This window comes from Centropristis striata, chromosome 14 (genome assembly GCF_030273125.1).
Source record: "Centropristis striata isolate RG_2023a ecotype Rhode Island chromosome 14, C.striata_1.0, whole genome shotgun sequence".
In the NCBI taxonomy this organism is placed as follows: domain Eukaryota; kingdom Metazoa; phylum Chordata; class Actinopteri; order Perciformes; family Serranidae; genus Centropristis; species Centropristis striata.
Genome location: NC_081530.1, coordinates 6,691,883 through 6,719,406, shown reverse-complemented (window position 1 = coordinate 6,719,406; position 27,524 = coordinate 6,691,883). Strand labels below are relative to the sequence as shown.

At 36.5% G+C, this 27,524-nt stretch overlaps 2 protein-coding genes across 2 annotated transcripts; one reads left to right on the top strand and one right to left on the bottom strand.

Moving 5' to 3' along the window:
* Positions 1 to 3,716: 3,716 nt before the first annotated feature.
* LOC131984942 (sclerostin domain-containing protein 1-like) lies at positions 3,717 to 8,226 on the bottom strand. The gene is made up of 2 exons (XM_059349911.1): positions 8,034 to 8,226; positions 3,717 to 5,859 (listed from the first exon to the last, which is right to left on the bottom strand). Exons 1-2 carry the CDS (start codon positions 8,224 to 8,226, stop codon positions 5,432 to 5,434), a joined length of 621 nt encoding a protein of 206 aa, XP_059205894.1. The 3' UTR covers positions 3,717 to 5,431.
* A 9,345-nt stretch (positions 8,227 to 17,571) lies between these two features.
* ssr2 (signal sequence receptor, beta) lies at positions 17,572 to 25,751 on the top strand. Its single transcript, XM_059349912.1, has 6 exons — positions 17,572 to 17,659; positions 18,713 to 18,873; positions 20,770 to 20,868; positions 23,352 to 23,460; positions 23,544 to 23,621; positions 25,150 to 25,751. Exons 2-6 carry the CDS (start codon positions 18,713 to 18,715, stop codon positions 25,258 to 25,260), a joined length of 558 nt encoding a protein of 185 aa, XP_059205895.1. The 5' UTR covers positions 17,572 to 17,659; the 3' UTR covers positions 25,261 to 25,751.
* The last annotated feature ends 1,773 nt before the right edge of the window (positions 25,752 to 27,524 follow it).

Below are 27,524 nucleotides of genomic sequence, written 5' to 3'. Positions count from 1 at the left end.
CAGTAGAGTAGTCCTGAACTCTCTGTTTACAGTAAGCTGACTCTCATCTGACATCCTCACAACTTAAAACTCCCACCTTAAGCACAGAGAATCATCATGTTTCAGAATCACATTATATTACAGTTTTATAGGTACTACAAACAGTCTACCAAACTGGAAGAGATGATGTTATTTATTCTGCATTTCTTATTTTTCATTCTCCCTATTTTTGCTGCCCAAACAGCATTATATTTGGATCTAGTAAAGAGTTAAGGCATGTGATCTCTGTGTGACTGTAGACCACAGAGCGTCTTTGTCTGTAGAGGGTTTTCTGAACATTGTGGCTGTGAGGACATCCTTCACTAATGTCCTGCCTGAATGAGAAACAGGTGTGCACGCAGCAGAGAGATTAAAGTCTCTTTGATTGTTTGAGGCTATTGACGAGAGAACACACATGTACACATAAATTCAGAAGTAGGCACCTTTCACAGTGTCAGGCCTCAGGACACTCAACAATATGAACCTTTGTATGTTGCTATTTTGGTCTTTTTACTTAGTATGTTTGCAGAAGATGAATTTCTGCAGCTTTTGATGTGGCTCCCAACCTTCCTTTGATGTATACAATAGCTAAAATGTTTTCATGATATAGGAAAACGGAACATTAATACTTAAATGGACTTCATAAGATATAGTGTGGCTGTAACCCTGCAGTGGCACAATAATAACTGTTGCTTGTTCTGGTGGTATGACCAGCGGGTATGGCTTTAAGAGCCCAGCCTTATCGCTGGCTGTGATGTTTAGATATTTGCTCTGACTCATAGAATGACAATGGTCTATTAATGTAAGACACCAGGGTTTGGCAGGATGTGGAGTGAGTTCAGATATACTATTGTAAGCCTATCCTTAAGGGGGGCATCAATTGATATGGAATTAAAGCTGGGTAAGGATGTTTCGTGAGCCTAATAAAAATCAAAGGGACACGCTGAATGTGCTGCATTGTTGTGTTAACTGTGAAAAGCAACAAATAGCGGCTGGAGGGATGCTTTTTTTACCCATGTTTACTACTGTCCCTGATTATCAACACGTGACACAGAGAGCTGCATTTCACTGAATATTAAAGAGACACCACCTCTTACCTAATCAATAAAAAACATAAAAAAAATAACATTATTTTTCCCCGAGGGGAAATTCAGTTAGTCTGTTAGCGGCAACATGACCGCTTTGAACAAATCGCCTTACAAAAAAGAAAAGGAAATAGTCTAATATAGCCATCATTATTTCCGACATGATATCCTGACATGCTTGGTACCAATGGATCTCTTAGATATTTTAGTTTCATACCAGTATCTTCAGTATATCCTTAAAATTGAAAAATTGCACACGGGTCATGATTAGGTCATGATTATCAACATGTGACACAGAGAGCTGCATTTCACTGAATATTAAAGAGACACCACCTCTTACCTAATCAATAAAAAAAAAAAAAAAAACTTTTTTATCGGGGGTAAATAATAACTATTTTTCCCTGAGGGGAAATTCAGTTAGTCTGTTAGCTCTGTTAGAATGAGACAGCCTGATGGCTGTAGGAGAAAAGGATCTTTTGAATCTCTCCGTCCAGCAACAGAGAGAGAGGAGCCGTCCACTGCTGTTTTTTTGGTCCATAAAGGTTTTGTGTAGCAGATGATCCGGGTATTGCAGGATGACCTCCAACATGTTGACAGGTCATCTCTCCACCACCTCCTCCAGTGTGTCCAACCTGGCTCCAACCACAGAACCAGCTCTTTAGACCAGTCTGTTCAACCGCCTTCATCTCTGTGTGTGATGCTGCCTCCCCAGCAGACTGCAGCATAAAACAACACACTACCACCACAGACTGATAAAACATCTGCAGCATCTTACTACACATGTCAAGAGATCTGAGCTTCAAGAAGAAAAAGAGGCGGCTCTGCCCCTTTTTGAAGAGAGCGTCTGTGTTTAGGGACCAGTCCAACTTTTCCAGGTTATCCATTGGTTATCAAATTATCCAGGTATACACCTAGATACTTATTACTTGGCACCACCTCGATGTCCACCCCACAGGTATTCACTGGCTGAACCTGTGGAAATCTTCGATCATTTCCTTAGTCTTTGAGGTGTTCAGTAGGAGATAGTTCTTGTGACTCCAGTCACTGAAGGCTTTTATCAGATCCCTATATTCAGATTCCTGTCCATTCCTGATACACGCCACAATAGCAGTGTCGTCAGAGTACTTCTGGATGTGGCAGGACTCAGAGTTGTATTTGAAGTCCCCTGTATACAGTGTGAACAGGAATGGAGCCAGAACAGTGCCTTGTGGAGCCCCTGTGCTGCTCATTAATGTCCCAGAAACACAGCTCCCCAACCTGACATACTGTGGTCTTCCTGTCAGGTAATCTGTGATCCAGGAGATAAAGGAAAGATCCACTCCCATCTCTGTGAGCTTGTTTTTGAGTATGTTGGGTTGGATGGTGTTGAATGCGCTTGAAAAATCAAAGAACATGATTCTCACATAAGCACCAGTTTCAGAGATGCTCTTCTGCATACCTTGATTGTATCGAGTGGTTATTTGAGTTACTGTTGCCTTTCTATCACCTTGAACCAGTCTCTCCATTCTCCTCTGACCTCTGGCATCAACAAGGCATTTTGGCTCACTGGATATTCTTATACTCTTTTTTTATGGACCATTCTCTGTAAACCCAAGAAATGGTTGTTTGATCAACAATTTGTGAAACACTTAGACCAGCCTAAATGCATTGAATTGCTGCCATGTGATTGGCAAATGAGATACATTTGCATTAACGAGCGGTTGAACACGTTAACCTACTAAAGTGGCTGGTGAGAGTATAAACAGGCAACTTTGCTATATTAGCATCAACAACTGCTGTGGTATCAGCTTGTTCAGCTTTAATGTGTCAGCCTGTAAGCTGTATTTATATGTAAGTGGTAGTACAAGCTATTTATCTACCATTAAAACTACAATGTAACAACAGTCACCATGCTGTGGCTTTAATATGCAATATTCTATCGGAAGTTTAACAGAATGGAAACTAGAGTATTTTGGTAAATTTATTTATTTATATATTTATTATATTCTGTTGAAAATGTTTCCTCCCACCTGCTCATCCACATTCTTAGACTTCACCTTGTTCTCTATCTACAGGATATTAATGACAAAGGAACATCAATTATTTTCCCTCTTCAGGTAAGACAAGTTAAACATCCTGTTGTCATCCAGTGCAGGTGATTCTATTCACTGACGGCCTTAGCCCTCAGCTTTCAGAGTGAAAAAAATGAACGGATACATGAAACAATAAAGTGTCTTAACATGTTGCCGCAGCTGGAAGAAGTCCCACTAGCCTGGAGGGGAGGAGAAAGGTATCCCTTTCACAATAAAACAAAGTATGGCGTCTGTTGAAAAGAGAGTTTCATCACTGACTAATGCCTCTGTTGTTAGGGAGTTCCTGTTTGCCCTGAGCCTGTCTGGCATGCCTGCAGCTTTATGTCAGAAACACAGTCAGGTACACAACTTTCACTTATTATTATTATCATTTATTTCAGACAATAACAAAATATACAAACAGGAGCTTCGACTGTTCTGGTACAAAAATAAATACTAACACACTGAAAAAACCCATAAAACTTTGGTTATCTAAGCATCACTATTGTAAAAAAATCTAACTTCACATTTTAAAATTTTGTGAATCAAGATAACAAAGTAGAAAAGTTTTACATGTCTTGCATCCAAAGTCTGTTGAGCCTTTAATCATGTAATAGGTCATTATTTGCTTTTTTTTTTTTTTACATAAAGGCAAAACCTACCATGTGTGACACAGTAAACCCCAACACAAAACAAGCTGTTGCATATTAACATTAACTTTATTATTGCCACTATATTTCTTTTATTGCCACTAGAACCTCCATTAACTTTACGCGATGTATTTGGACAATACTTTGTGAGTCCATGTTTGCTCTCAGCTGACATAATACGCCCCCTAGTGGCCATGCTGGGGACCCACAGTAACAGTGGCACGATGTGCATCTCTGATGGCAGTTTCACACCAAATGTGTACGGTGAGTAGTTGGAAGGTGGCAGCATGCAAATGAGGAGCAGCACATACATTGATTAAAAATGTAAATAATCCAGACCTGTCCCCAAAAACATATGTTAATATACAACCAATATGAAACAGCACATGTTTTAAAGTAAATGTAATTCTGGACTATGAAATATTGTTTATTAATGTCTGACACTGAACTTATAGGTAAAATGTTTATTTCCAACATATTTCATTTTATGTTGGCCAAATAGTGACTACAGCACATTGAAACCAGTCTTGCACTTTATACACCTGCTGCAACTACCTCACTGCCGCTTATGGAACATAATATTCACTTAAAAAAATATGTCCTGTAATAATAATCAATAACATGTTTACACTACTTCAATGGGAAAACAATATAAACTCAGAGACAGGCTTGAAATATTCACAATATTAGATGTTCTTTTAGCCAAGACCTGGTGGAATCAAAGAGTAGAATCACATGGCTCCACAAATAGAGATATGCACGAAATTTACTTCTCCTCCTCTACAGTAAAATTATCACCCTAATAACTTCTGCCACTGCCAGGATCCCATTGGAGTGAACTCAGGGTCGTTGTTACTCTTTTAAACTTTGGTTGCAAGACCTGTCTGAAGGTCTGCATAGTGCAGGCTTGTACAGCTGCCTGAGAGGAAGTAATAGCCTTGATCTGAACAATGTTGCAAATTTTGTACAAAAAACTCTGTGATGCATCTGTTTTGTGTTTAGATATTGCGCTGTTCATGTGCCCACCACTGTAAGATTTGTACACATGCAGGTTAATCTAATAGATGATATTATATATATAACAGGTATTATATTTTGGGATATCAGGTGAACCAATTTAGGTCCTAACTGTATGACAGACTTATTCTCTTTTGCATATGTTATAAAAATGTCCAAATTAATATCAAATTTATATTTTAAAAGCAGAGCTTAGCATAAAGACAGGTAGCCAGAGGAACAGTGAGTCTGGCCTTGCAAGAAAAACAGCTCTAAAAACCATGTTTGTTTTATCTGTACACAAAGAGTTATGACATTACATGGGATTTGTGAGCTTGTAATTTTGAATTTTTGACACAGCTGGGCTAACTGTATTCTAAGCTAACCATGTCCAACCTTGATGTCAAGACTGAAAGCAGAGTGTTTTTTCCAAAATCTTAAACTATTCCTCTTATTAAACTGTATTTCTATTCTTAAAACATTTTTTGTATCATAAAAATCTATCAAATATATCTACTCTACTGACTTTTTATGGCCTGGGTTTTAAATATTAGGATGTGATTATCACACCTATAATCCATCCATAAACGTCATGATGAAGACAGGTTTAGCTGTTAGGAGATTTCCTGTGTTAGTTGGCAGACTGCCTCCCGACTCTCTCCTCAGGCTGCGCTGTCTTCTTCTGATTCTTCCTTTCTTTACCACTGCGGACCGATGTGTCCTTGTGTCCTGAGACATTCTGCTGTCTGGAGTAGCGCTTGCACTTGCATGAGGTCACCACAGTAATCTTGTAGGTCCTGGAGCTGCCGTCCTGACACTGCAGCTGAATCCGCTGGGTCCTGGTCCGGTCAATGACGCAACGCCACTCTTGGGCATCGCGGCGGCTCCATTGCCTCCCAGTGTAACTCCCACCCCCGATCCAGTTGGGCAGCAAGTGGGATGGCAGACACTCGCCAGCACACACCAGCTCCTTGATAGGGTTGACGCTGGTGCATTGGCCATCAGAGATGTACTTTGTAGACCTCAGCTCCCTGCAGCCCACCTGGCTCTGGTCTGGGCCTGGGACATGAAGAAAGAGTTAGATATATGTTACACCGATGTCACAGTTGAGGAAAGGTGGCTTTGTTCTACCTGCTACAAGTCAGTAAGATCCAAATTTTAGTAGCTGTATTAATGGTGCATTTAACTATTTTTACTTATTAAGTAAAATCGACCGACAGTGGTTCAATGATGTTGCTATTGCATTATGGGAGGTGTTGGATCCTGGTTTTGTGTGGAGTACCTCTTAACATTTTGTTACCAGTAGAAGTCTGGATATCTCAGCCTCTATTGCAGCAATTTTAATTAATATTTTTTTAAACTTTCTCTCTCACTCTATGGAAGAGGAATCCTTAATCACTTGAGGTTTACTTTTTTAATAATTTGCCTTGTTATCCTTTAATCCTTTCAAAAATACAGATAAAGTAAGAGGGCTCATATCTAAGCAGGATCTGTAAAAGCAGACCCATGTGTTTCTTCTCTCATGCCAGTTTGTTTTGTTTCTGACAACTACAGCTTTAAAATGCAGCTGCCTGATTTTTTTTTTACAAAAACAGAAAAATCGGAACCCATGATGACCCATTTTGAAATCTCAGCTTTAGTTACCAGTTAGTCGGAGAACTGATTTTAAAATATTGCAACAAATCATTTACAGGGCTGAGACCCAATTATATTTGCTTTTCTCAAAATTAACCCTTCAATGAACCTGTTACTGGACCAAACACAGAGCATGAAAAGCTGCATTTTGTAACCACATTAAATAAATTTGGAATATGATGACCTTGGGTTTGGTATCTATTGTGTGAAGTCTGAAATTGTATTTTTACTCGTCACCATCAAGTCTTCTTCATTGCTATTTTGTCATATTCTGTATGACTTTGAATTGCACTGTATTAAATATGCCATTTAAACAGTGTTAGGGAAGCTGCTTTGGTGTACAGCTTTGTAAGCTACCAATTACTTCACACTGGTAGAAGTTGAACTAGAGCAAAGATACCCGAGGGAGAAATCTATTTTTTTAACTAAAGCTACAAAAAAATAGCTTTAAAATTACAGCAATATCCATCCATCTATATTCATTATCTTTTACTGCTTGTCTTATACAGCTACTAATACTACAGCTGACATTGGGTGAGAGGCGGGGTACACCCTAGACAGGTCGCAAGACTATTACAGGCTGACACATAGAGACAGACAATCATGCTCTCATTCACTCCTACGGCCAGTGGTGGAAAGTAATTAAGTACATTTGCTCAAGTACTGTACTTAAGTACCATTTTAAGGTGATGTACTTTACTTGAGTATTTAATTTGATGTAACTTATACTTCTGCTTCACTACATTTTGAGGCAAATATTATACTTTTTACTACATTTAGCTGACAGCTCTGGTTACTTGTAACTGTAACATGAAAAACGTGATACATTTAAAGTTATTTTGAAAAAGTGTTGTTTTTTTTCAGATTAAACCTCATAATAGTATATCAGGTAGTAAAAATGAGCCCTGTCAAAAAAAACAAAAATGTGAGCTCTTACATAAATGCATCAATACAAATAATCTAATAATATTTAGAATAAATATAACAATCTGAGTGGGTCCATTCTGCATAATGAGTACTTTTACTTTTGATACTTAAGTACATTTTGATGCTGATACTTTTGTACTTTTACTTCAGTCATTTTTTAAATGCAGGACTTTTAATTGTAGTGGAGTAATTTCAAAGAGTGGTATAAGTACTTTTACAGAAGTAAGGGATTTGAATACTTTTTCGACGACTGCCTACGGGCAATTGAAGGTCATCAAACATCACATAAATAATAAAACAAATTAATTTTCCAATAACTTATGCACAAATAACCACAAACATGTCTGTATGGAAAAGGGCATGTTTCGATATAAACTGTTGTGCTGTAGGTCACATTACAGGAGCTCTAATGATGCATTTTAATATCTAACAAATCGAATATATTTTTTAAAAATCGTTTACATATTTTATTTATATTTTTTCCCTTTATGCGCTTGAAATACATGCTGCTACTGCTGCCAAACACATATAGTATTCTATATGTTCTATATATATTCTATATATTTTCATTCATTTAAAACAATGTGTCAAGTTTGACAGAACAAGACAAACAACAGCGTCAAAACGATGTAAGCGTTGTAACGGCACCATGCGTAACCGTCCAGACTCACCATTACGCACAGCTTCAGCCACGCGCCTCCCGCCGTTCCTCGCCTCGTTCGTGTCTTCATCAGCCGTGTCCTCCTGAGGGTCGTGGGCCGGCTCGGTACTGACGGACTCTGTGGCGTCGTTCTGAACTGCTGAACTGCTTCTGCTCAGCAGCAGGAGCGCGAGGAGCTGGAGTCCGCTGGCAGGACGAAGCATGACTGCACTTGACTGATCTGAGTTCTGCTGCACTGACAATATTACACCCGACGAATGAGTGACCTGCTGCAGCTGAGGTTTATATATCCTGAGCGAGGCACACCCACCTGACCAGCAGCACTGAGCTTCAGTGGCTTCTCCTTCTTTTCAATTCTAAGAAAAAAGTCCTTTCATGTGCATTGTGTCATGTTGCATTATCACAATCATCAGTAGAACCATTTATAGGGTGTTCAAAAAGAAATATTGAGTAATTTAACTTCTCTTGATTAAAATGTCAAGTTTTATTTTGAAAAATAGAAACGTGCAGCCTATTAGTTTATTAGTTTATTATTAAGATCCCCATTAGCTGCAGCAAAGCCACAGCCATTCTTCCTGGGGTCCAACAGTATCAAATATACAGTTAAAAACACAAAACATAAAAAAAAAATAAAAAATAAAACAAAACAAATTATTACAATTATTCACATATTAATCCATATTACACACATTTCTACATATATGTATACATCATTACAAAATCTACTAACACATACCAATACATATGTTGTAAATACACCTTCTTTCTACAGCATATACATTATAATAACACATATCATATATCTATAGAAATATACTACATATATATAAATATACCATGTTTTCTTATTTTGATAAATACTGTTTTATTAATATTTTGAATTGCTTTATGTTAGTGGTGAGTTTGATATTTTTAGGCAGTGAATTCCATTCTTTCATACCTCTATACAGAAACGTGCGCTTGATGGCGTTAGATCTTGGCGTTGGCGTTAGCCTTGTTCCGAAGGTAAGTCACCATTTCCCTACTCCCTCTAATATACAGTAGCTTGCAAAAGTATTCATCCCCCTTGGATGTTTCAACCTTTTGTTGCTTTTACACATGAAATCATGGTCAATATAATTTGGCCTTTTTTAAAAAGAATTTGCAAAAAAAAACTCTCTTTAATATCAAAGTGAAAACAGATTTTTACGAAATAATGTCAATTAATTAAAAATATATAAGGTAAAATAAATGATTGCATAAGTATTCATACCCTTTAAAGTAACTGACCTAATTCAACAGAGTTCCAGAACTCGAGATCACCTGAGTCCAGCTGATGTGAGTCAAGTGATCGTAGTATAAAAACATCTGTGTGTGGGAGGTCCAGTCTCTGGTTCATCACTATTCCTGCTACAATTGCAACAGGAAGACAAAAGAACACTTCAAGCAACTCAGAGAAAAGATCATTGAAAAGTATAAGTCAGGAGATGGCTACAAAGAAATGTCCAGCTCACTGGACATCCCACAGAGTTCAGTTAAACCATCATTAAGAAATGGAAGCAGTATGGCACTTGTTTAAATCTGCCTAGAGCTGGCTGTCCTCACAATCTGAGTGACCTGACAAGAAGAAGACTGGTCCTGCAGCCTTCCAGGGCCGCTGCTGAGAAACATTCCCAGAGCATGATGCTGCCACCACCATGCTTCAGGCTGGAGATGGTGCGTTTGTGGTGATGTTCAGTGTTTGGTGTTCGCCAAACATAGCGTCTAGTCTGATGGCCAAAAAGGTCAGTTTTTGTCTCATCAGACCGTAGAACCTTCTTCCAATTGACCCTGGAGTCTCCCACATGCATTTGGGTGAATCCCAGGCCAGATTTCATGAGCTTTTTTCTTCATCCATCATGGACAACCCCTCTCACCCCCTGCATGACGCTGTGGGGTCTCTGAGCAGCTCTTTCAGCAACAGACTATTACACCCACGGTGTAAAAAGGAACGTTTCCGCAAATCATTTTATCCAGCTGCCATAAGACTGTACAACACAAACACAACCTGAACATTTTTGCATAAATCTGCACATTTCTCCACTTAAATTTGCACTAAGTTGTATATAGTATATTATTATTATTGTATATTGTTAAATGTCTTTTCTTAGATTGTTTATTTTTTTTATCTTTATCTTAAAAATTGTGTGAAACTTTGCGGCTGTAACAAAGAAATTTCCCCACTGTGGGATTAATAAAGTCAAATCTGAATCTGAATCTGAATCTGAAGAACAGTTGGCAACAGTTATTGTATGTGCAGTCTCTCCAATCTGAGCCACCGAAGTTTATAACTCCTGCAGAGGTGTCTTGGTGACCAACCTCTCCAGTCTTCTTCTTGTCAGGTCACTCAGAATGTGAGGACGGCCAGCTCTATCTAGGCAGATTTTAAAAAGTGCCATACTGCTTCCATTTCTTAATGATGGTTTAACTGAACTCTGTGAGGTCTAGTTAGCTGGACATTTCTTTGTAGCCATCTCTTGACTTACACTTTTCAAGAATCTTTTCTCTGAGTTGCTAGGAGTGTTCTTTGGTCTTCATGTTGCAATTGTAGCAGGAATAGTGATGAACCAGAGACTGGACCTCCCAGACACAGATGTTTTTATACTATAATCACTTGACACACATCAGCTGGACTCAGGTGATCTCGAGTTCTCTAAGTGTGACACTGCTGCATCAACCAGCTGGAACTCTGTTCAATTAGGTCAGTTACTTTAAAGGGTATGAATACTTATGGAATCATTTATTTTAAAGTATATATTTTTTTATTAATTTACATTACTTTGTAAAAATCTGTTTTCACTTTGATATTAAAGAGAGTTTTTTCTTGCAAATTCTTTTTAAAAAGGCCAAATTATATTGACCATGATTTAATGTGTAAAAGCAACAAAAGGTTGAAACATCCAAGAGGGATGAATACTTTTGCAAGCCACTGTAATGTTGCTTTCTTGGAAATAATTGAAGAAGATGCCTTTACTATAAAAGATAATCTCCTAAAGGAAATCAATGCAATTTGTTATTCTACAAGAACTCATTTGGCTTCTGTTTCCCCTTTATCCATTTCATCATTTCAATAATGTGTGCATGACATTATGCTGCAAATGCAGAACACCTAACCCTTTCTTCTTTTCCCCCTGCGGTGAGGCTTTTCATTCTCTGTCTTCTATTATTCAAAATAATTTTATTCCATACAAAATACGGTCCTGGTATTGTTTTTTTAATACTTGGGATAAAACGTTTTTTCACTGTTTACACTGCTGATGCTTTTCTTCACTTTGGTCTCCATGCCTTTAAATCCTTTAAGTCTTTTTTTTTTTTTAACTTTCCAAACATATTGCACTGTAATTATTCTCATAGAGCTCACCTTGTTACTGATATTTCATTTTTTTATGTCCCCTTTCAAATTATAACCCTGTCTTTCTGCCTTAGTATTTAATTATTCACATTATTTCTTATTCACTGGATACTACAATGACTACCTATAGTGTAAAAATGGCTTCATTAATCGATGCACTGATTCTTCTGGTGATGTAAAATACACAGTTATATCTTCTGTGTAAAGTGCTACATTTTGTCTTACTGCTAGGCTAATGCTTCAATGTATATATAAAATAAAATAGGGCAGAGGGGTTCTCTCTTCTTTGTATTGTGAATCTGTTTGGCAGGATACCATTTATTTATACTCTGGAAATTGGATGATGGTAAATACCCCGCCACTCATACTAGTCCAGCGGCTTAGGACCAGATTTAAGAATAAAGGGGACACGCCGGACAAAAGCACCAAATTTCTTCCACATGCTCTCTATCACCATAGGTTTAAATTTTTGGTAGGAGCCACTTCATCAAGATTGTGGATTGGAGATGGCACCCATATAAAGTCTATGAGAACCAATATATCTTCCAATCCACTTAAAAGGTCAATCTTGGTGTCAAAATATGCATTTTCTGGGTGAAGGAATCATTTAAAGCTATTGAGAATATCATTAGAGATCTGACATGAGCGTTCCCTTGTTTTGTTTTTTTAGCAGTGTACATTGCAGCTAATCCGCACTCTCCCGTGAACATAGATTCATTTTCAGCTCAGGATTCCTTGCTGCAGCACTTGAAGACCTGCCAGTCTGGGTGAAAATGAACATATCTATTGGATCAAATAATTATCTAGTGATATTCTCAATAGCTTTAAATGATTCCTCGACACAGAAAATGTATATTTTGACACCAAGATTGACCTTCTAATTGGCTTGGAAGATATAGAGTTTCTCATAGACTTTATATGGGTGCCATCTCCGATCCACAATCTTGATGAAGTGGCTCCTACCAAAAATTGAAACCTATGGTGATAGAGAGCATGTGGAAAAAATTTGGTGCTTTTGTCCGACGTGTCCCGTTTATTTGGCTAAGCCGCCTGACTATACGATGCCCGCTAGGATTGGCTCTGAATACATTCATTTATATATACATTTTGAATAAATGTAATATCTTGGAGTGTTTGTGGTATTTAAGGTACACAACCTCCCCTTCAATCGTTATTGTTTCTGTTTTGAATGTTACAATATGGAATTTCTAAATTGTTTTTTTAAATTATTGTCCAACATTTTCACTTCTTAATATGAACCATTATGTCTTATTGGCTGTCATTTACAAGAGAGGAAGAAAGCATGAGAACAGCAGAGAATAGGCATGTGTTGTATAAAAGATAATTTTGGAAAATGCTTGAAACAATAATTTGTATATGAACACACTGCATCAGATATTTTGATTACTTGAGAAACCAAGAAGTCACAAAAAACGTACATATAGACTGAAATTACTTCATAAGAAGACTTTTTGCAGTGATTTATTGCATCATAATTAAGTTAAGCTAACCAATAGCTTAAACCTCCCGCTTGTGTAAATAGATAGAAAAAATACTGTGCACAGGTTGTCATATATTTTCCCAAAAAGAACTTTGCTATAATAAATAAATAAAATAAATATTAAAGCAGCTTTAGTGGATCAGAAATATCCAATACCTTTGAGATTATAAACGGGATACAACAAGATGTGTTATTAACCCAATATTATTTAATATCATGATTAATTATATTTTTGAGAGCAGGTACAGGTATACAGTCATCATTATATGCAGATGATGTTATCTGATATTGCTGCTAGATATGTATTTATCAAATGTGGAAGAAGCACCGAAATATTTACTTGACCAGAAATACTAAATTACAAATTACAGTACTGGATTCAAAATGTTACTTAAAAAAAGTAGATAAGTATTATCAGCAAGATGTACTTAAAATGATATGAGAAGTAAAAGTACTCATTATACAGATCAGTTTCTTCCACAGTGTTATATTGTTATAGAACATTATATTATTCTGTTTTGATCACTAAAAATATATCTTAGAGCAGTTTAATGTGTTTTGTGTTACCTACTACTATAATTATTATATACTATAATTAGTAGTAGAGCTCTACATCATATCATATAGTATACAGTACAAACATATTGTTTGTTTTTTATCTAAAGTGTAAGCAATACTTGAGTAAATGTACTTAGTTACATTCCACCACTGGTTAAATGAGTCATCCTCAAATATAGTTCCTACTGTCAGAACCATTTCAGAGCTTAAAATGAGTCAAGCTCATATAATCAAGCCATGATAATTACAATGACGTAATAAGTTTTTTGAGAAATATTGGTCGGCTCTTAGCATACTTCCCAGCATGAACTATAAACATGTCTCTAGTTATACTACTGTAAGTAGCAAAGCAGGAGGATTAATCAGTTGTTGTTTGACCTCAGTGTCAGTTTAATGAGGGTTACTGTCTTCAAGTTCATGGTTCATTTAAATTGCAGAGTTTATTCAATACTTGTTCAGTTTTAAAGCAGCAGGGAAAGGTATGTTCAAGGCATTTCTAACTATGTTTTTTTTACTGTGAATTACAACACGCTTGTCTTTTTTCTGTCCATCATGTCTCTGTGAGGGAGTTTGATGTTTTCTCTCCTGGTCGACCTGCTCCAGCGCCTCACTCTCCCTCCGATACAGTTGGTCTCGAAAGTGGAGAAGATTCTCAAAATGAGCCGTGAGTGCCTCTATATCATCAAACTGTAACACACACGAAAGGTGCACACTGTAAAAAATTTCTGTAGATTTTACGGTGAAAAACTGCTAAACCATGACAGTAAAATACCGTAAAATTATAAATTAGTTAATTCAGTTGCAGTAACAATGAAACACTGTAAATATATATATCATTAAAAATTATTAAAAATACATAACTCCACTGTAAAATACACTGGCACCTTGTTTGTAACAAAATATATTGTAATATATATACAAGCCATCACTATAATTTTTGCATTTATTTTTTGTAAAAATACTTTTTCTCACTTTTAAATGGACTAAACACCATATCTCTAACAGAAATATACTGTGATATTTAATGTTAAAATCCTTGTATTATGCGGCATTTATAATTATAATTAGTATTAGTATTTTCTTGTCAATTATATGGCAGAACAGAGTTTCTTTTGATTGAAAAACTTTTTCTTTTTTACAGTAAAATATGGAATAAAATGGCAATCTTAAACATGAAATCAACAATGCTAATATCATTTTACCGTAATATTAGAAAAAGTTGCACCGTATTTATTACGGTAAATTTCTGGCAACCACAGCTGCCAGGTTTTTTTTACAGTGCAGCTACGATATTAACCTTCATTATCTTCTCAGAACATCACCATGACCACTGCAACAAACACTTTTGTGACATAAAACATGAACCAGTTGGAAGAAAAAGTTTGAAGTGTTATTTCACTGTTTATGCCATCATTAAAAGAGACACGATGAGTCAAGATTTAGGAAGGCTTACCACCACGACTAAACAATTTCCAGGGGTCAAAAATTAACTTTTGCTTTATACTGGAGAGGCTATGTGATGAAAAACCTGGTGAGATGTTTATGCCTTTTGAGCAGCAGAACAATGAGTTATCTATAATAGTTTGGGAACTATTGGAGATGGCAGGTTAGGTGGCCATTGACAGACTGTTTAGTAAATATCCTACTAGATTTACAGCACCAGTTAAAAGTTATCTTCATTTTTATTATTTTCAAAATTGTAGATAAATACGGAAGAAATCAAAACTATGATGAAACACATTTGGGGAGCTTTGCACACTTTCGGAATTGTTTTCAGTTACGTCTTGTCAAGAGTTAAATCATGGAATTTATTGCCTTTTGAATGTGTTTGAGACCTTCAATGCAAAAGTTGTCTACGTTAAAGAATCTAAAATATAAAACGTATTTTTTATTACATAATTCCAGATGTGTTCTTTCATATTTTTGATGTATTCAGTATTAATCTACAAAGGTAAAATAGAACCTGCCAACTCCAATAGTTTCTAAATAGGTTGTATGTGCTCCTTCATAATTTTGATGTATTTAATATTAATCTACAATGTAGAAAATATAAGAAAAAATAAAGAAAAACCATTGATTGAGAGGGTGTGTCCAAACTTTTGACTGCTACTGTAGTTTCTCTGCCATGTGTAAAAAATCCTTGCAGTACCTTTGTCATTTTGACCACTTGTTCCAGGAATTTCTTAGACCAAGCGCGTCTGTCCACCTGACTACAGGGAGGGACACAGAGGGGTTTAGTTTGTCTGTTGTCGTTCAGTTCCAGTCATGAAATTGAAAATTTGACATTAAGTGGCTATATATAGAGATACAATTTCTTATTTTGAAGTGTTGAGTATCAGGGGATAGGCCTAGATAAGTATTTTATACTTCAGCCTACTCCCTTTTTTTCGAACCAAAATGATATAGGGAAATGTATATTGAATATTAAGTTAACTGGTTCTTATTTCTATCTTATTACTTTGACGGGGCAGATGCATGTATATGTATAGGGTTATATATACTGTATGTGTGTAAATGTTTATATGTTTATGTACATCTGTTTAATGGTGCCTATGTGAGTATGTGTATGAATATGTATATGCATCTAGCCTACGCTGTTGTAGTTTATGTTTTGTTTTTTTTTCGGTTTGAAAAGAAGAATTAATGAAAAAATAAATATATATATATACAGTACAGGCCAAAAGTTTGGACACACCTTCTCATTCAATGTTTTTCCTTTATTTTCATGACTATTGACATTGTAAATTCATCAAAACTATTAATGAACACATGTGAAATTATGTACTTAACAAAAAAGTGTGAAATAACTGAAAACATGTCTTATATTCTAGTAAGCAAAGGGCTACTTGGACTAGCTGGATTCAAAGACATTGAGACCAGGACATCTTTCCTTTCTCTTGTATTAACTAGGACCTATTGGGACACTTTCCAATAGCCTACTTAAAAATGTATAGTGATCAAAATATTGGAAATCAACATTTCACATTTTAAAGTTTGGTATCCAACTTGAGGACTAAAACAGTTTGGGAATAAAAGCTTCATTGTTGGAGGACAAAATATTTCTCACATAAATGGCTTGTAATTTATTGACTGTTATATGTGCCTCCTCCATTGTTAAATAAATACCTCTTTTTTACAACCTCATGCTGACTGTAACTGTGCCCTCAGCAAAATATTTTTGGACAACTTTATATGGGGATATTGACTGGAGGAAAATTTGGCTAGTTGGGGATACATTTTTCTTGAATAATAAAGTTAAAGAGGTCTCCTTTAAAATAATGCATAAAATATATCCATTAAAAAAAACATAGAGAAATTTAAACTTGATATTGAGTATTCTTGTGTTTTCTGTGGTTTAGAGGAGGAAACAATTTGCCATCTGTTTATGTGTATATGCTCGAATTTTCTGGAGGGATGTGCCAAATTTTGTCAACAGGTAAACTGGACAAGCAATCCACTTTAAGGAAAAATACATTATTATTTGTTTTGAAGAAAATCAGAGAGAAACGGACTTGATTTCTTTTGTACAGCTACTTCTGTTTTTAGGAAAGTTTCACATACATAAGAAGAAATGGGCCAACTTCAAACCAGCTGTTCACTTTCTACATGAACTGGAGCAATACTGCACTTCTATTAGGGACTTAAGAGCAAGAAGGCTCTAAAATCTGACTTTGTTTTGGACAAATACGATATTGATTAATTAATTATACATCATGTTTTTTTGTTTTTGTTTTTGTTTAGGTCTCTCTTCTTACCCTGTGTTACTCTGGATTTCTGTTTTGGTATTGATGTTTTTTTTTTTTATATGTGTGTTTTTCTTTCTATAACCCCCTGGCAAGAATAATGTGTAAATTGTAAATTGTTATTATGAATAAAAAATAATAATAATAATTAAAAACAAAAACTTCCACGGCAACTTCCGCCTTTGCAAATAACTGAAGCCGCCGGTATTGGATGGTCGGCTCATTGACTCCTCCCCCGACTGTAATCGGCTACTCTCGTGAACTTTCGGGGCAAACCGAAGCCACGTCAACGACGCCGAGCCGAAGGAAGCAGCGCCGCCTCCGGACACCAGGGGGCGCTGCGCTGTCTGCCGCCCTGCTGAAGTTCCTTCTCGGTACACGTCATGCAAACAGCAGTTTAAGTGTCTGAGCATGCGCATATCTAACTCCTTCAATATCAGCGATTTGAGGAACACCACAGGACGGTAATGAGCTGCTCCTCTTTTTTCTTTTTATTGTACGTATTGATATTTTAGATACATATATATGAACCTCACTGAGTCAGTTTGTGTTATGTTAACGTAGTGGCCGTTGTTCGTTATTATAACTCTGTCATTGGACGCTAATATCTGATAACTTATGTCTCGTATTGTACACGTAAGCGTCTGGAACAACCATAATGGAGTACTTTGACTAAAAGGCAGTTAATAATGGTTTAGGTTTCACTCTAATCTGTTCGTGAATTGTTTTCAACTGTTTGAACTATATGTTTGCGAAATAAGTCTTAAATGAAATAGTCCTGACGCTTCGTCAGACTATAACTGACCGTGAAAGCCACAGTTCAGTGTTTTTATCTACACTTACTTTGTGCTTTTCTAGTTTAAATGCTGGATCTGTAAAGTAACGTGCAAAGTGAACCTTCTTGACGACACATAGGCAAATGTACAGCTGCGTCTCAATACATTAGAATATGATGGAAAAGTCCATTTCCAGTAGTTCAAGTCAAACAGCCCCAACCAAGTATTGAGTCATATAGATGGACATACTTTTCAGAGGCCAGCTGAACTGTAGGTCTTCTATAATGTAATCATTACAATTAGAAGAAATTAAATAAATTAAGACATGAAATGTTTCATTCTGTGTGTAATGAATCTATATTATGTGTATTTTCCACATTTTGAATTGAATAACTGACATAAATAAATATTTTTATGATATTCTAATTTATTGAGATGCACCTGTATGTGGACACTGATGTGCAGCCAATGTGTTAATTTATGTGTTACGTTCGTGAACACATCTGGCAATTATTCGAGAACATCACAAAATATTTTTAAGATTAGAACACTGAAACACTTCAGGACTAGTTCATCTAAGATTTCTCTCACAAACATAGTTCAAACAGTTGAGAACAATTCATGAACAGATTACAAAAACAGTTTTACGCTTTGGACATTATACATTGTGTGGTTTTGTGCCACATCTCTCTAATAGTACATCAGATTTAATCTGGATTTTCCTGTCTCTTTCTTTTGCAGATGATGAAGACGCTGCCTGTGTTTTTTGTCCTTGCTCTGTTGAGCCTGGGCTCAGGAGAAGAGGGAGCTCGTCTGCTGGCCTCTAAATCCTTGCTGAACCGCTATGCTGTGGAGGGCCGAGACCTCACCCTGCAGTACAACATCTACAATGTGGGCTCCAGGTCAGGCTATGCTCAATGTGATAGGATGCTCTCATATAGCTGCTATAGAGTGACCTTTGAATGTAGTAAATGAGCTGTGAGCTGTGAACAACCTCTTACGGGATTCAAGATCAATTTGATTGGATACATTTAGCACATTCAGTGGTTTAAGAATATTTCAACTGTAATTTTTACCAGATGGCCTATTTCTTAAGTTATGAGCCAACTATAATCATGCCACTAAATTAAGGGGCATAATATGCAGGATTTTCATTCAAACAAACAATGTATATACCCGTACCAAAGTAATCCTTCTCAATTATCAATACCGATCGCATTTTGGAAAGATGTGTTCTGTAGGTCTGTCAACATTGGCCAAAAAGACAAACAAGATGTAAATAGGATATAGTAAACATTATTGCACCAAGTTCAAATGTACACATTACAGAGTAGTAAAAGATAATAATGCATAAGAGTGAAGAAATATTGCAGAAGACAATTTCACTTTGGTTACAAGTCTATTCAAATATCCATTCTAAAATAGATACACATGTTGAAATTTATTTTTCAGATAGATGTTTAACATTTGTTAAAACTTACGACAATATTGATGATTTTTACATGAAACTGGTGGATGATTGATGGATATTTTTTCTGTCAATTGCTGAAGTAGAAGCACTATTAGCTCTTGCGACATTACAAGCCAGTTTATTTTAGCCAGTCAACCCCCCCAAACAACACACTTTCTAGACACATCTCAAGTTTTTATTAATAAACTATGAATTTAAGCTGATATTCTCTGCTAAAGTTTTTACCTGGCACCACCCTCAATACGCATCTTGTTCTGCGTCATCTCCAGGCTGCTGTTGTTGCTCAAACAATGATGAGAACGGCAGCATAGCATGGCAAGTCTTAACCACAGGGACCCTGCTTTTGGTGGTAGTTGAGTCAAGGAGAGGGTCAAAAACCATATTTAAATAACACAGAGGAATTTCTGTTATAGAATGCAATATGAGAATCTCTCTCCACCTGAAGAATATTTGTACAAACCCTAATATTTGCACAAAAGGGTACCGATGCAAAATCTTCAGATAGATAGATAGATAGATAGATAGATAGATAGATAGATAGATAGATAGGAACTTTATTAATCCCTTGGGAAGGTTCCCTCAGGAAATTGCCAATTCCAGCAGCAGCAGTACAACACCAATACAATAAAATAGAATAAAGTTAGTAAAAACAAGGAGATATTACAAATTATATTATAAATACAAGGAATTATGGTAACACTTTACAATAACATCTAAGGGATGCTTATAGATGGTTTATAAACCAATTATTATTAACCATTTACAAAATTCTATACATATTTAATCTTTAAATGGTTTCAAGCGGTTTCTTAAAGGTATAAGAATACTTTTGAAATCATTTACATACTTAATATGGTGTTAAAAATGTTATGTGTGTAAAGCTATTAATAAACTAATAATTATGTTTGTTTATGGTAAAGTAATCTATTTGGCATTTATAAATTATAGTTCAACATTATTACATTTTCTATTCACCATTCTAAATGGCCTATATATGGTTTATAAATGATGATTAAACATTAATAAACTCTGTTTACCATTTATAAATGGTCTATTTACCATCTATAAATGATGGTTATTGTAAAGTGTTACCGGAAATATATACTATAACTATAACAACAGTACTTAGTCAGTACAAGTGTATACAGCAGCCATGTTGTGATTGGTGTTATGTCGTGGGTGACAGACTAATCATGGCTGGCAGGAGAGATCAACATCAGGAGCTATAAACACCTTCAATGTCAGAGTATGAAAATAATTTGGCTTTGTTATTGTAAGATATTCAATGATCTAACGGAGCTGTCCTACTTCTTGCCTGTCTCTCCAGTGCTGCCCTGGAGGTGGAGTTGTCAGACGATTCTTTCCCCCCTGAAGACTTTGGAATCGTCTCCGGAATGTTGAATGTCAAATGGGACAGGATCGCACCGTATCCTTCAACCTTAATGTCTTCTTACTCGTCTTGTCATCCTGCAGTCGTTGGTGCTGTATGAAGAAGTCATTAATGTTAGCTTGATGGAAGGACAGACACTGTTCATTTTTATTTAGATTTAGTTTTACAGCTATTTCACACTACCCGACTTTATCCTGGATTTCCGGCTCCTCATCAAAAAATATTGGCGTTGACTTGGAACTTGCTCCCGTGAGTGACATCACAAGCTGATACAGCGCAGACTCTCTTCATATTTGTAGCGTGCTAAATATCTAGATCTGTCAGGGAGCTGGAAAAGGCAGATATGTGTGTGTGTGTGTGTGTTGAAAGTTTAAAAAAGTTAGAAGGATGGTTGTACACCATGTTTGGGCAGTAGAAATTATTAATTTATTTGGAATGCTGTTTTGTCACTTTTGGACGCCTGCCCAACTAAACTAGTGTTTATTTTCTAGTGGTCAAAGTTGTAACCACAGACTGCATAAAGCTCAAACCTGGTCGACCCACATCCCAAATGTAACATATGTTCAGTCAAAGTCAAAGCCAAATATGACTTATCACAAGTAGTTTTATTGAAACCGTTTATTTAAGTGAACAGTACCTTTTTTAAAAAAAAAATCAAAGCTCCATGAAGTGCACATTTAAATAAAAATAGCCTAAGAAATTAAATAGGCCCATCTTTTTCTGAAATAAATATTCTTTTCTCATATAAATATAAGAAACATTACAAAAGAACTAAATATAACAAATGTATTAGACCATATCGCAAATATATGCGATATGGTCTAATTCATATCATATTTAAAAATATATCGATATATCGCCCAGCCCTAGTTGACCCTTTCATTGCCATAAATATTCCTCTGCACTTCCTCCTGTTAGAGCATCTAGTATGGTGTGACCCGGTGCGTCAGTAACAGAGCTTGAAAACCACAACTGCTTTAAGACTCCCGACCACAAGACAACAAGTTGTTTGAACAGCAGAGCAACCTGACCACTTTAAAAGTCGGGCAGTCTGAAGTCAGCTTCAGTCTTCAGTCTTAGTCTTTGAATTAACATGCTTATTAGCATTAGTCACATTTTATTATTTTTATCCTTTTATAGGATAACTACGAGATGAATTTTCTTGAAAAACTAAATCATGAGCCTCAAACTTTTTTTCTCGTAAATCTGCTACTTTTTTCTCCTCAATTTACCACTTTTTTGTTGAAATATTACCCCCCTCCCCTGGGTCCATATTTTTTTTAATTCTCATACTTGGTCCTAATACGCCATCGAAGATAACAACTTAAAACATTAAAGGTAATTTCAGTTAACTTAACTTTTAATCAAAATGGTTTCTCTTTTCAAACCAAACCACATTTATTTAGTCATGGGCCAAGTCCTGTATCAACTGTTAGTTAGTTTTCATCACCTTAGCTGCTTTCTGATTGAAGGAATTTGGTCTCCAATAGAAAACCTTATCCTCTTCATCAGATTATCTTGATGAATTCAGTCAATCTTGTTGAGTACATTTAGCTGTAGTCTCTCTTCAAAGATAATGGATTTAGTCTGGCACTGATTTAGTCTACTGTCACTCGTTCTGCAAGCAGCATGGAAATAATAGGCGAGATGATGACTAGTCTGCATCACAGACGGCTGAACCCACAACACCGTAGAACTGATGGTGACGATTGTTCGGATGGAGGAAGTCAGTGGAATAAACAGCACACGTTAACATATGATCAGAGCAAAGCAGGACATCTTTCCAAAAGTTGTTTAGCACGTTGTCACACAGACGAAACTCTAAAGAAAATCTAAAGAGACAGTCGCGTCATGAGATTATTGTCTTTTTTGTGGTAATTTCAAATATGCATAAATGGACTCTTTCATCTCTTTCTTTCAAAATTATTTTTATTGGATTTTCCTTGGATGCATAATTATATCAGCTGTCAGAGCACACATCAGTTTATCCCATACATCCATAGACTAGGCAAGTACAAAATAAATGAAAACACCAAAGTTATAGTCAAAAAATACAAAAACAAAACAAATAGAAAAAACAAAAAAATGAATGAATGAAGATAAACATATAAGAGAAAATTATAAAATAAATAAAAAAATACATAATAATAAAAATTGAATAAAAGGAGGATAAGACACAGACGGACAGAAAGGGACAACATAAGAGGGAAGGGAGGGTTTGGGATGAGGGAGGGACACGGGGTTAAGGTCCAGTTGCACATAGAGTCAGTCGTCCTCGACCAGAAATAATGGATCAGCTGGAGGTTTATCACTCTAAATGAAGCCCATCTAGTTGCTTTACAAATCCAATAAAGTCATCCCATGTCTTGTGAAAGTTCTGCAGAGAACCATTAACAGTAAACCTGATTTTTCTAATTTAAGATTGCACATAATACTCCTGATGAGATGTGTGTAGGTGGGTGGAGCAGTATTCTTTCATCTCTTCATCAAGTTGTCAACTTTAACTCTTGAACTCTCAGAGCCAGCAACGTCTCTCACACAGTGGTGCTGCGCCCCCTGAAGGCCGGCTACTTTAACTTCACCTCTGCCACTGTGAGCTACCTGGCTCAGGAGGGAGGGCAAGTCGTGGTAAAAACACTCAATTATCTTTAACAATGCAGTTAAAGTGTGTAGTGTGGTGAAGGAAGCTGAATTGTGTGTTCTTCCTGCAGGTTGGCTTCACCAGCGCCCCCGGTCAGGGAGGCATCCTGGCTCAGAGAGAGTTCGACCGCCGCTTCTCCCCTCACTACGTAAGTGTTGCATTCACAAAGTTATTTCCTTTCGCTGTTTCAGCCTCCTAACTTGAGTGGGCTGCTGCAAGGGAGTCGGTGGAATTTTGTAAATAAAACCTCTGCCGTACTTCCTATTTATTGGTTTACATAAAGTTTATGGTGGTCATGTGTTATTATGGCCTCAGTGTTAGACTATTATTCCATAATGATGGAAGGATTTTTCAATTTACATGCAAACACAAATACAGCCATATACCTTTATATCACAGTCGCCGTGTTTCCAATAAAGTTTAATCAAATTTAAGCGAAATTTTTTATGTTTCATCTAGAAAATGCAAATTTGGGGCGTTTCCATCAACTGCTTTAGATGGAATAAACAAAGCTGCATAAATGTACTGTGTTTCCATTGCCTGTTTAGTGCTTTTACCTGAAAAATAAACTTTTATGCACATTTTTTAGTTTTTATTTAATTTTGGTGTTTTCATCAAGCTTTTCTCATGTACAGGTACATCTAAAAAAATAGAATATCATGAAAAAGTTCAACATTTTTGTCAATCATTTCAGAAAGTGAAACTCGTATATTATATAGATTCATTTCACATAGAGTGAAATATTTCAAGCCTGTTTTTCTTGAAATTTTGATGATTCTGGCTTAGAGATAATGAAAACCCAAAACTCAGTGTCTCAGAAAATAAGAATATTGTGAAAAAGTTAAATATTGGAGTCCAAAGTCAGTGGTGATTTGGGGCCATGTCCTCTGCTGGTGTTGGCTGCATTGACTGTGACTTTAAAATACACAGTGGGCCATCTAGCAGGACATTTTAGAGTCTTCATGCTTCCACAAGCTCTTTGGAGATGCTGGTCTCAATTTACAGCAGGACTTGGCACCTGCCCATACTGGTGAAGGTACCAAAAGCTGCTTCAGTGACCATGGTGTTACTGGGCTGGACTGGCCAGCAAACTGGGCTGACCTGAACCCCATAGGAGTCTATGGGCTGTTGTCAAGAGGAAGGTGAGAGACACCAGACGCAGATGCCACGCCGTATTAATGCAGTAATTCATGCAAAAGGAGCCCAACCAAGTATTGAGTGTACAGACATGAAGATACTTTTCAGAAGACTGAAATTTGTGTTTGAAATATCCTTTTTCTTTATTGATCTTATGTAATATTCAAATTTTCTGCGACACTGATTTTTGTGTTTTCATTATCTCTAAGCCAGAATCATCAAAATTACAAGAAAAACAGGGCTGAAATATGCAATGTATGAGTTTCACTTTCTGAAATAATTGACAAAAAATATTGAACTTTTTCACGATATTTTAATTTTTTGAGATGTACCTGTAATCTTCAAAATGCGCATCAAAATCCATTGATGGAAACGTGGCTAGTGAAATGTCAGAAAGATATGACAGCTGAAGCCTAACCACAAATAACTGCCTCTAAATAATAGAATAGTTTCAGCAAACCGAGATGATGATGATATATTGAACACAGAGCATGGGAACATTTAATCCTCACTCACTTTCCCACGTCTCTTTTTTCTAGCTGGACTGGGCTGCGTTCGGCGTGATGACACTGCCCTCCATCGGCATCCCTCTGCTCCTCTGGTACTCCAGCAAGAGGAAGTACGACTCACCGAAGGCAAAGAAGAACTGAGAAGGCATCACTTGTTTTAAGGCTGGGGGTGGGGGGTGGGAGTAGGGTGGGGGAGGGGATGGAAGTCAAAGGCTTTAGTGGAAACAGGATCTCTGAATAGCTTAATGACCCATATTGGGGTTGAAAGTTAGAAAAAAAAGAACAGTGACCAAGGAACATGATTGTGATTTGATCATACAAACATCATTTTCAAGAGAACTCTGCATGAGGAAGTAGAACGGCAGCAAAAGGAAACAAACCGGTCCAGTGTGGTCCACAAAGCGTGAGCATGTACATGAGCGCTCTCTGCTCTCTCGTACAGCTGCGAGCCATTTCTTCAGATTTGCAAATGTGTTCATGTGACAGAAGAATTACAATGTCTGTTGCTGCTGTGACAGGTTTATGGAATATTGTAATGGGGAACGTATTGAACTGAATCCAGATTTGAAGAGTACAGCCATTTGTTAACATCAAGGTAAATTAATAAAAATAAGTTTGTTTTTTTTCTAAAACTGTGACTTCAGAGTTTTTACATTCTTACCTTTTAGTTCAGATAATTTATTATCTATTCCATGGAATTCCCTCCAAGAATATTTTAGTTTATCCTTGGATTTGCTTCAGCATGCATCAGGTCATTTAAATTAAATGATTTAACACATCATCCAGCATTAGCAGAGAGGAAGTTACTGTTAACAAACAAGGACATAGGTTTCACTTCACCATTGGGTTGGACCCATAATAAGGGTTCACTGGTATGCCCTTCATTTTCCGTGTTCTAGTGCAAATTTATACAGGAATTTATGGTAGAAATGCCTATAAAGATAAACAATTTTCTTGTCTTATCTCTGAGTGAACATCTAGGCATGATTTACTCCTAACTCCTCTGTTGTGTCCTTGTTTGGAGAAGTCATCTTTCCTTAAAATGTGCAAGTGGCACCTATTCACTTCAGTAATGAATTAATACATTCTGCAAACATATTTAAGCTTAACTTAAAAACCATGGGCTTTCTACAACAAAGGAAGGAAAAAATCTACCTGTCTAATGGTGTGCTTAACATTATGTTATTGCCCCAGTTAAAAGTAGAGCAATATGTTTTAAATGTTTCACCACTTTTTATGAAGCTATGTGAACTACTTTCTACCACTAGAAAAAACACCACTACATATTATCTACAGAAAGGGAAATAATGATTTGATCTCTTGCCAATTTTGTGATTTTTGCTAAATGTGCCCATGAGCAAATAAATGAATGGTTTGTAATTTTAATGGTAGGTTTACTTTAACAGTGAGAGACAGAATATGAAAAAAAAAATCCAGAAATCACATTATGTAAAAGTTATAAATTGATTTGCATTTGATTGAGATTGTGAAATAAGTATTTGATCCCCAATCAATCAGCAAGATTTCTAGCTCCAACAAACAGGTAATGTGCCCATGAGGCCCACAATTTAATCCTCTCACATTAAGGAAGCTCATTAACTGTATAAAACATGCCTGTCAACAGAATAGTTCAATCAGATTCCAACCTCTCCACCATGGGCAAGACCAAAGAGCTGTCTAAGGACATCAGGGACACTATCATCAACCTGCACAAGGCTGAAATGGGCAACAAAATCATCAGTAAGCAGCTTGGTGAGAAGGAAGCGACCGTTGGTGCAATTATTAGAAATGGGAGAAACACAAAATAACCAGCAATCGCCCTCGGCCACAAGATCTCTTCTTATGGGGTATCAATGATCATGAGGAAGATGAGGAATCAGAACTACTAATTAACCCATTGAGGCCTAAAACGCCTGTAAAACCTCTGGGCAATTTTAAAATAAGGCCCTAAAACCTGAAGTTTTTCTGGAAATTCAACAGAAGTGTCAACGCTTCTACTAAATAATAGATTTTTCAGCTTCTGTAGCAGATAGAAATGAAATTCAAAAAGTATTTGAGAGCTTATACAAATACTACAAAACGACATATCCGCTTGTCAGGCTTCAATGGGCTAATCAGCCCAGAACACACAGGAGGAGTTTGTTAATAATCTCAAGGCAGCTGGGACCACAGTAATGTAGAAAACCATTGGTAACACACTATGCTGTAATGGATTGAAATCCTGCAGTGCCTGAATGTCCCCCTGCTCAAGAAGGCACATGTACAGAGAGGCCTGTCTGAAGTTTGCCAATGAACACAGATGATTCAGAGAAGGCTTGGGAGAACATGATGTTGTCAGATGAGAAAAAATTAAGCTCTTTGGCATCAATTTGCTGTGTTTGGAGAAGGAGAAATGCTGACTATGA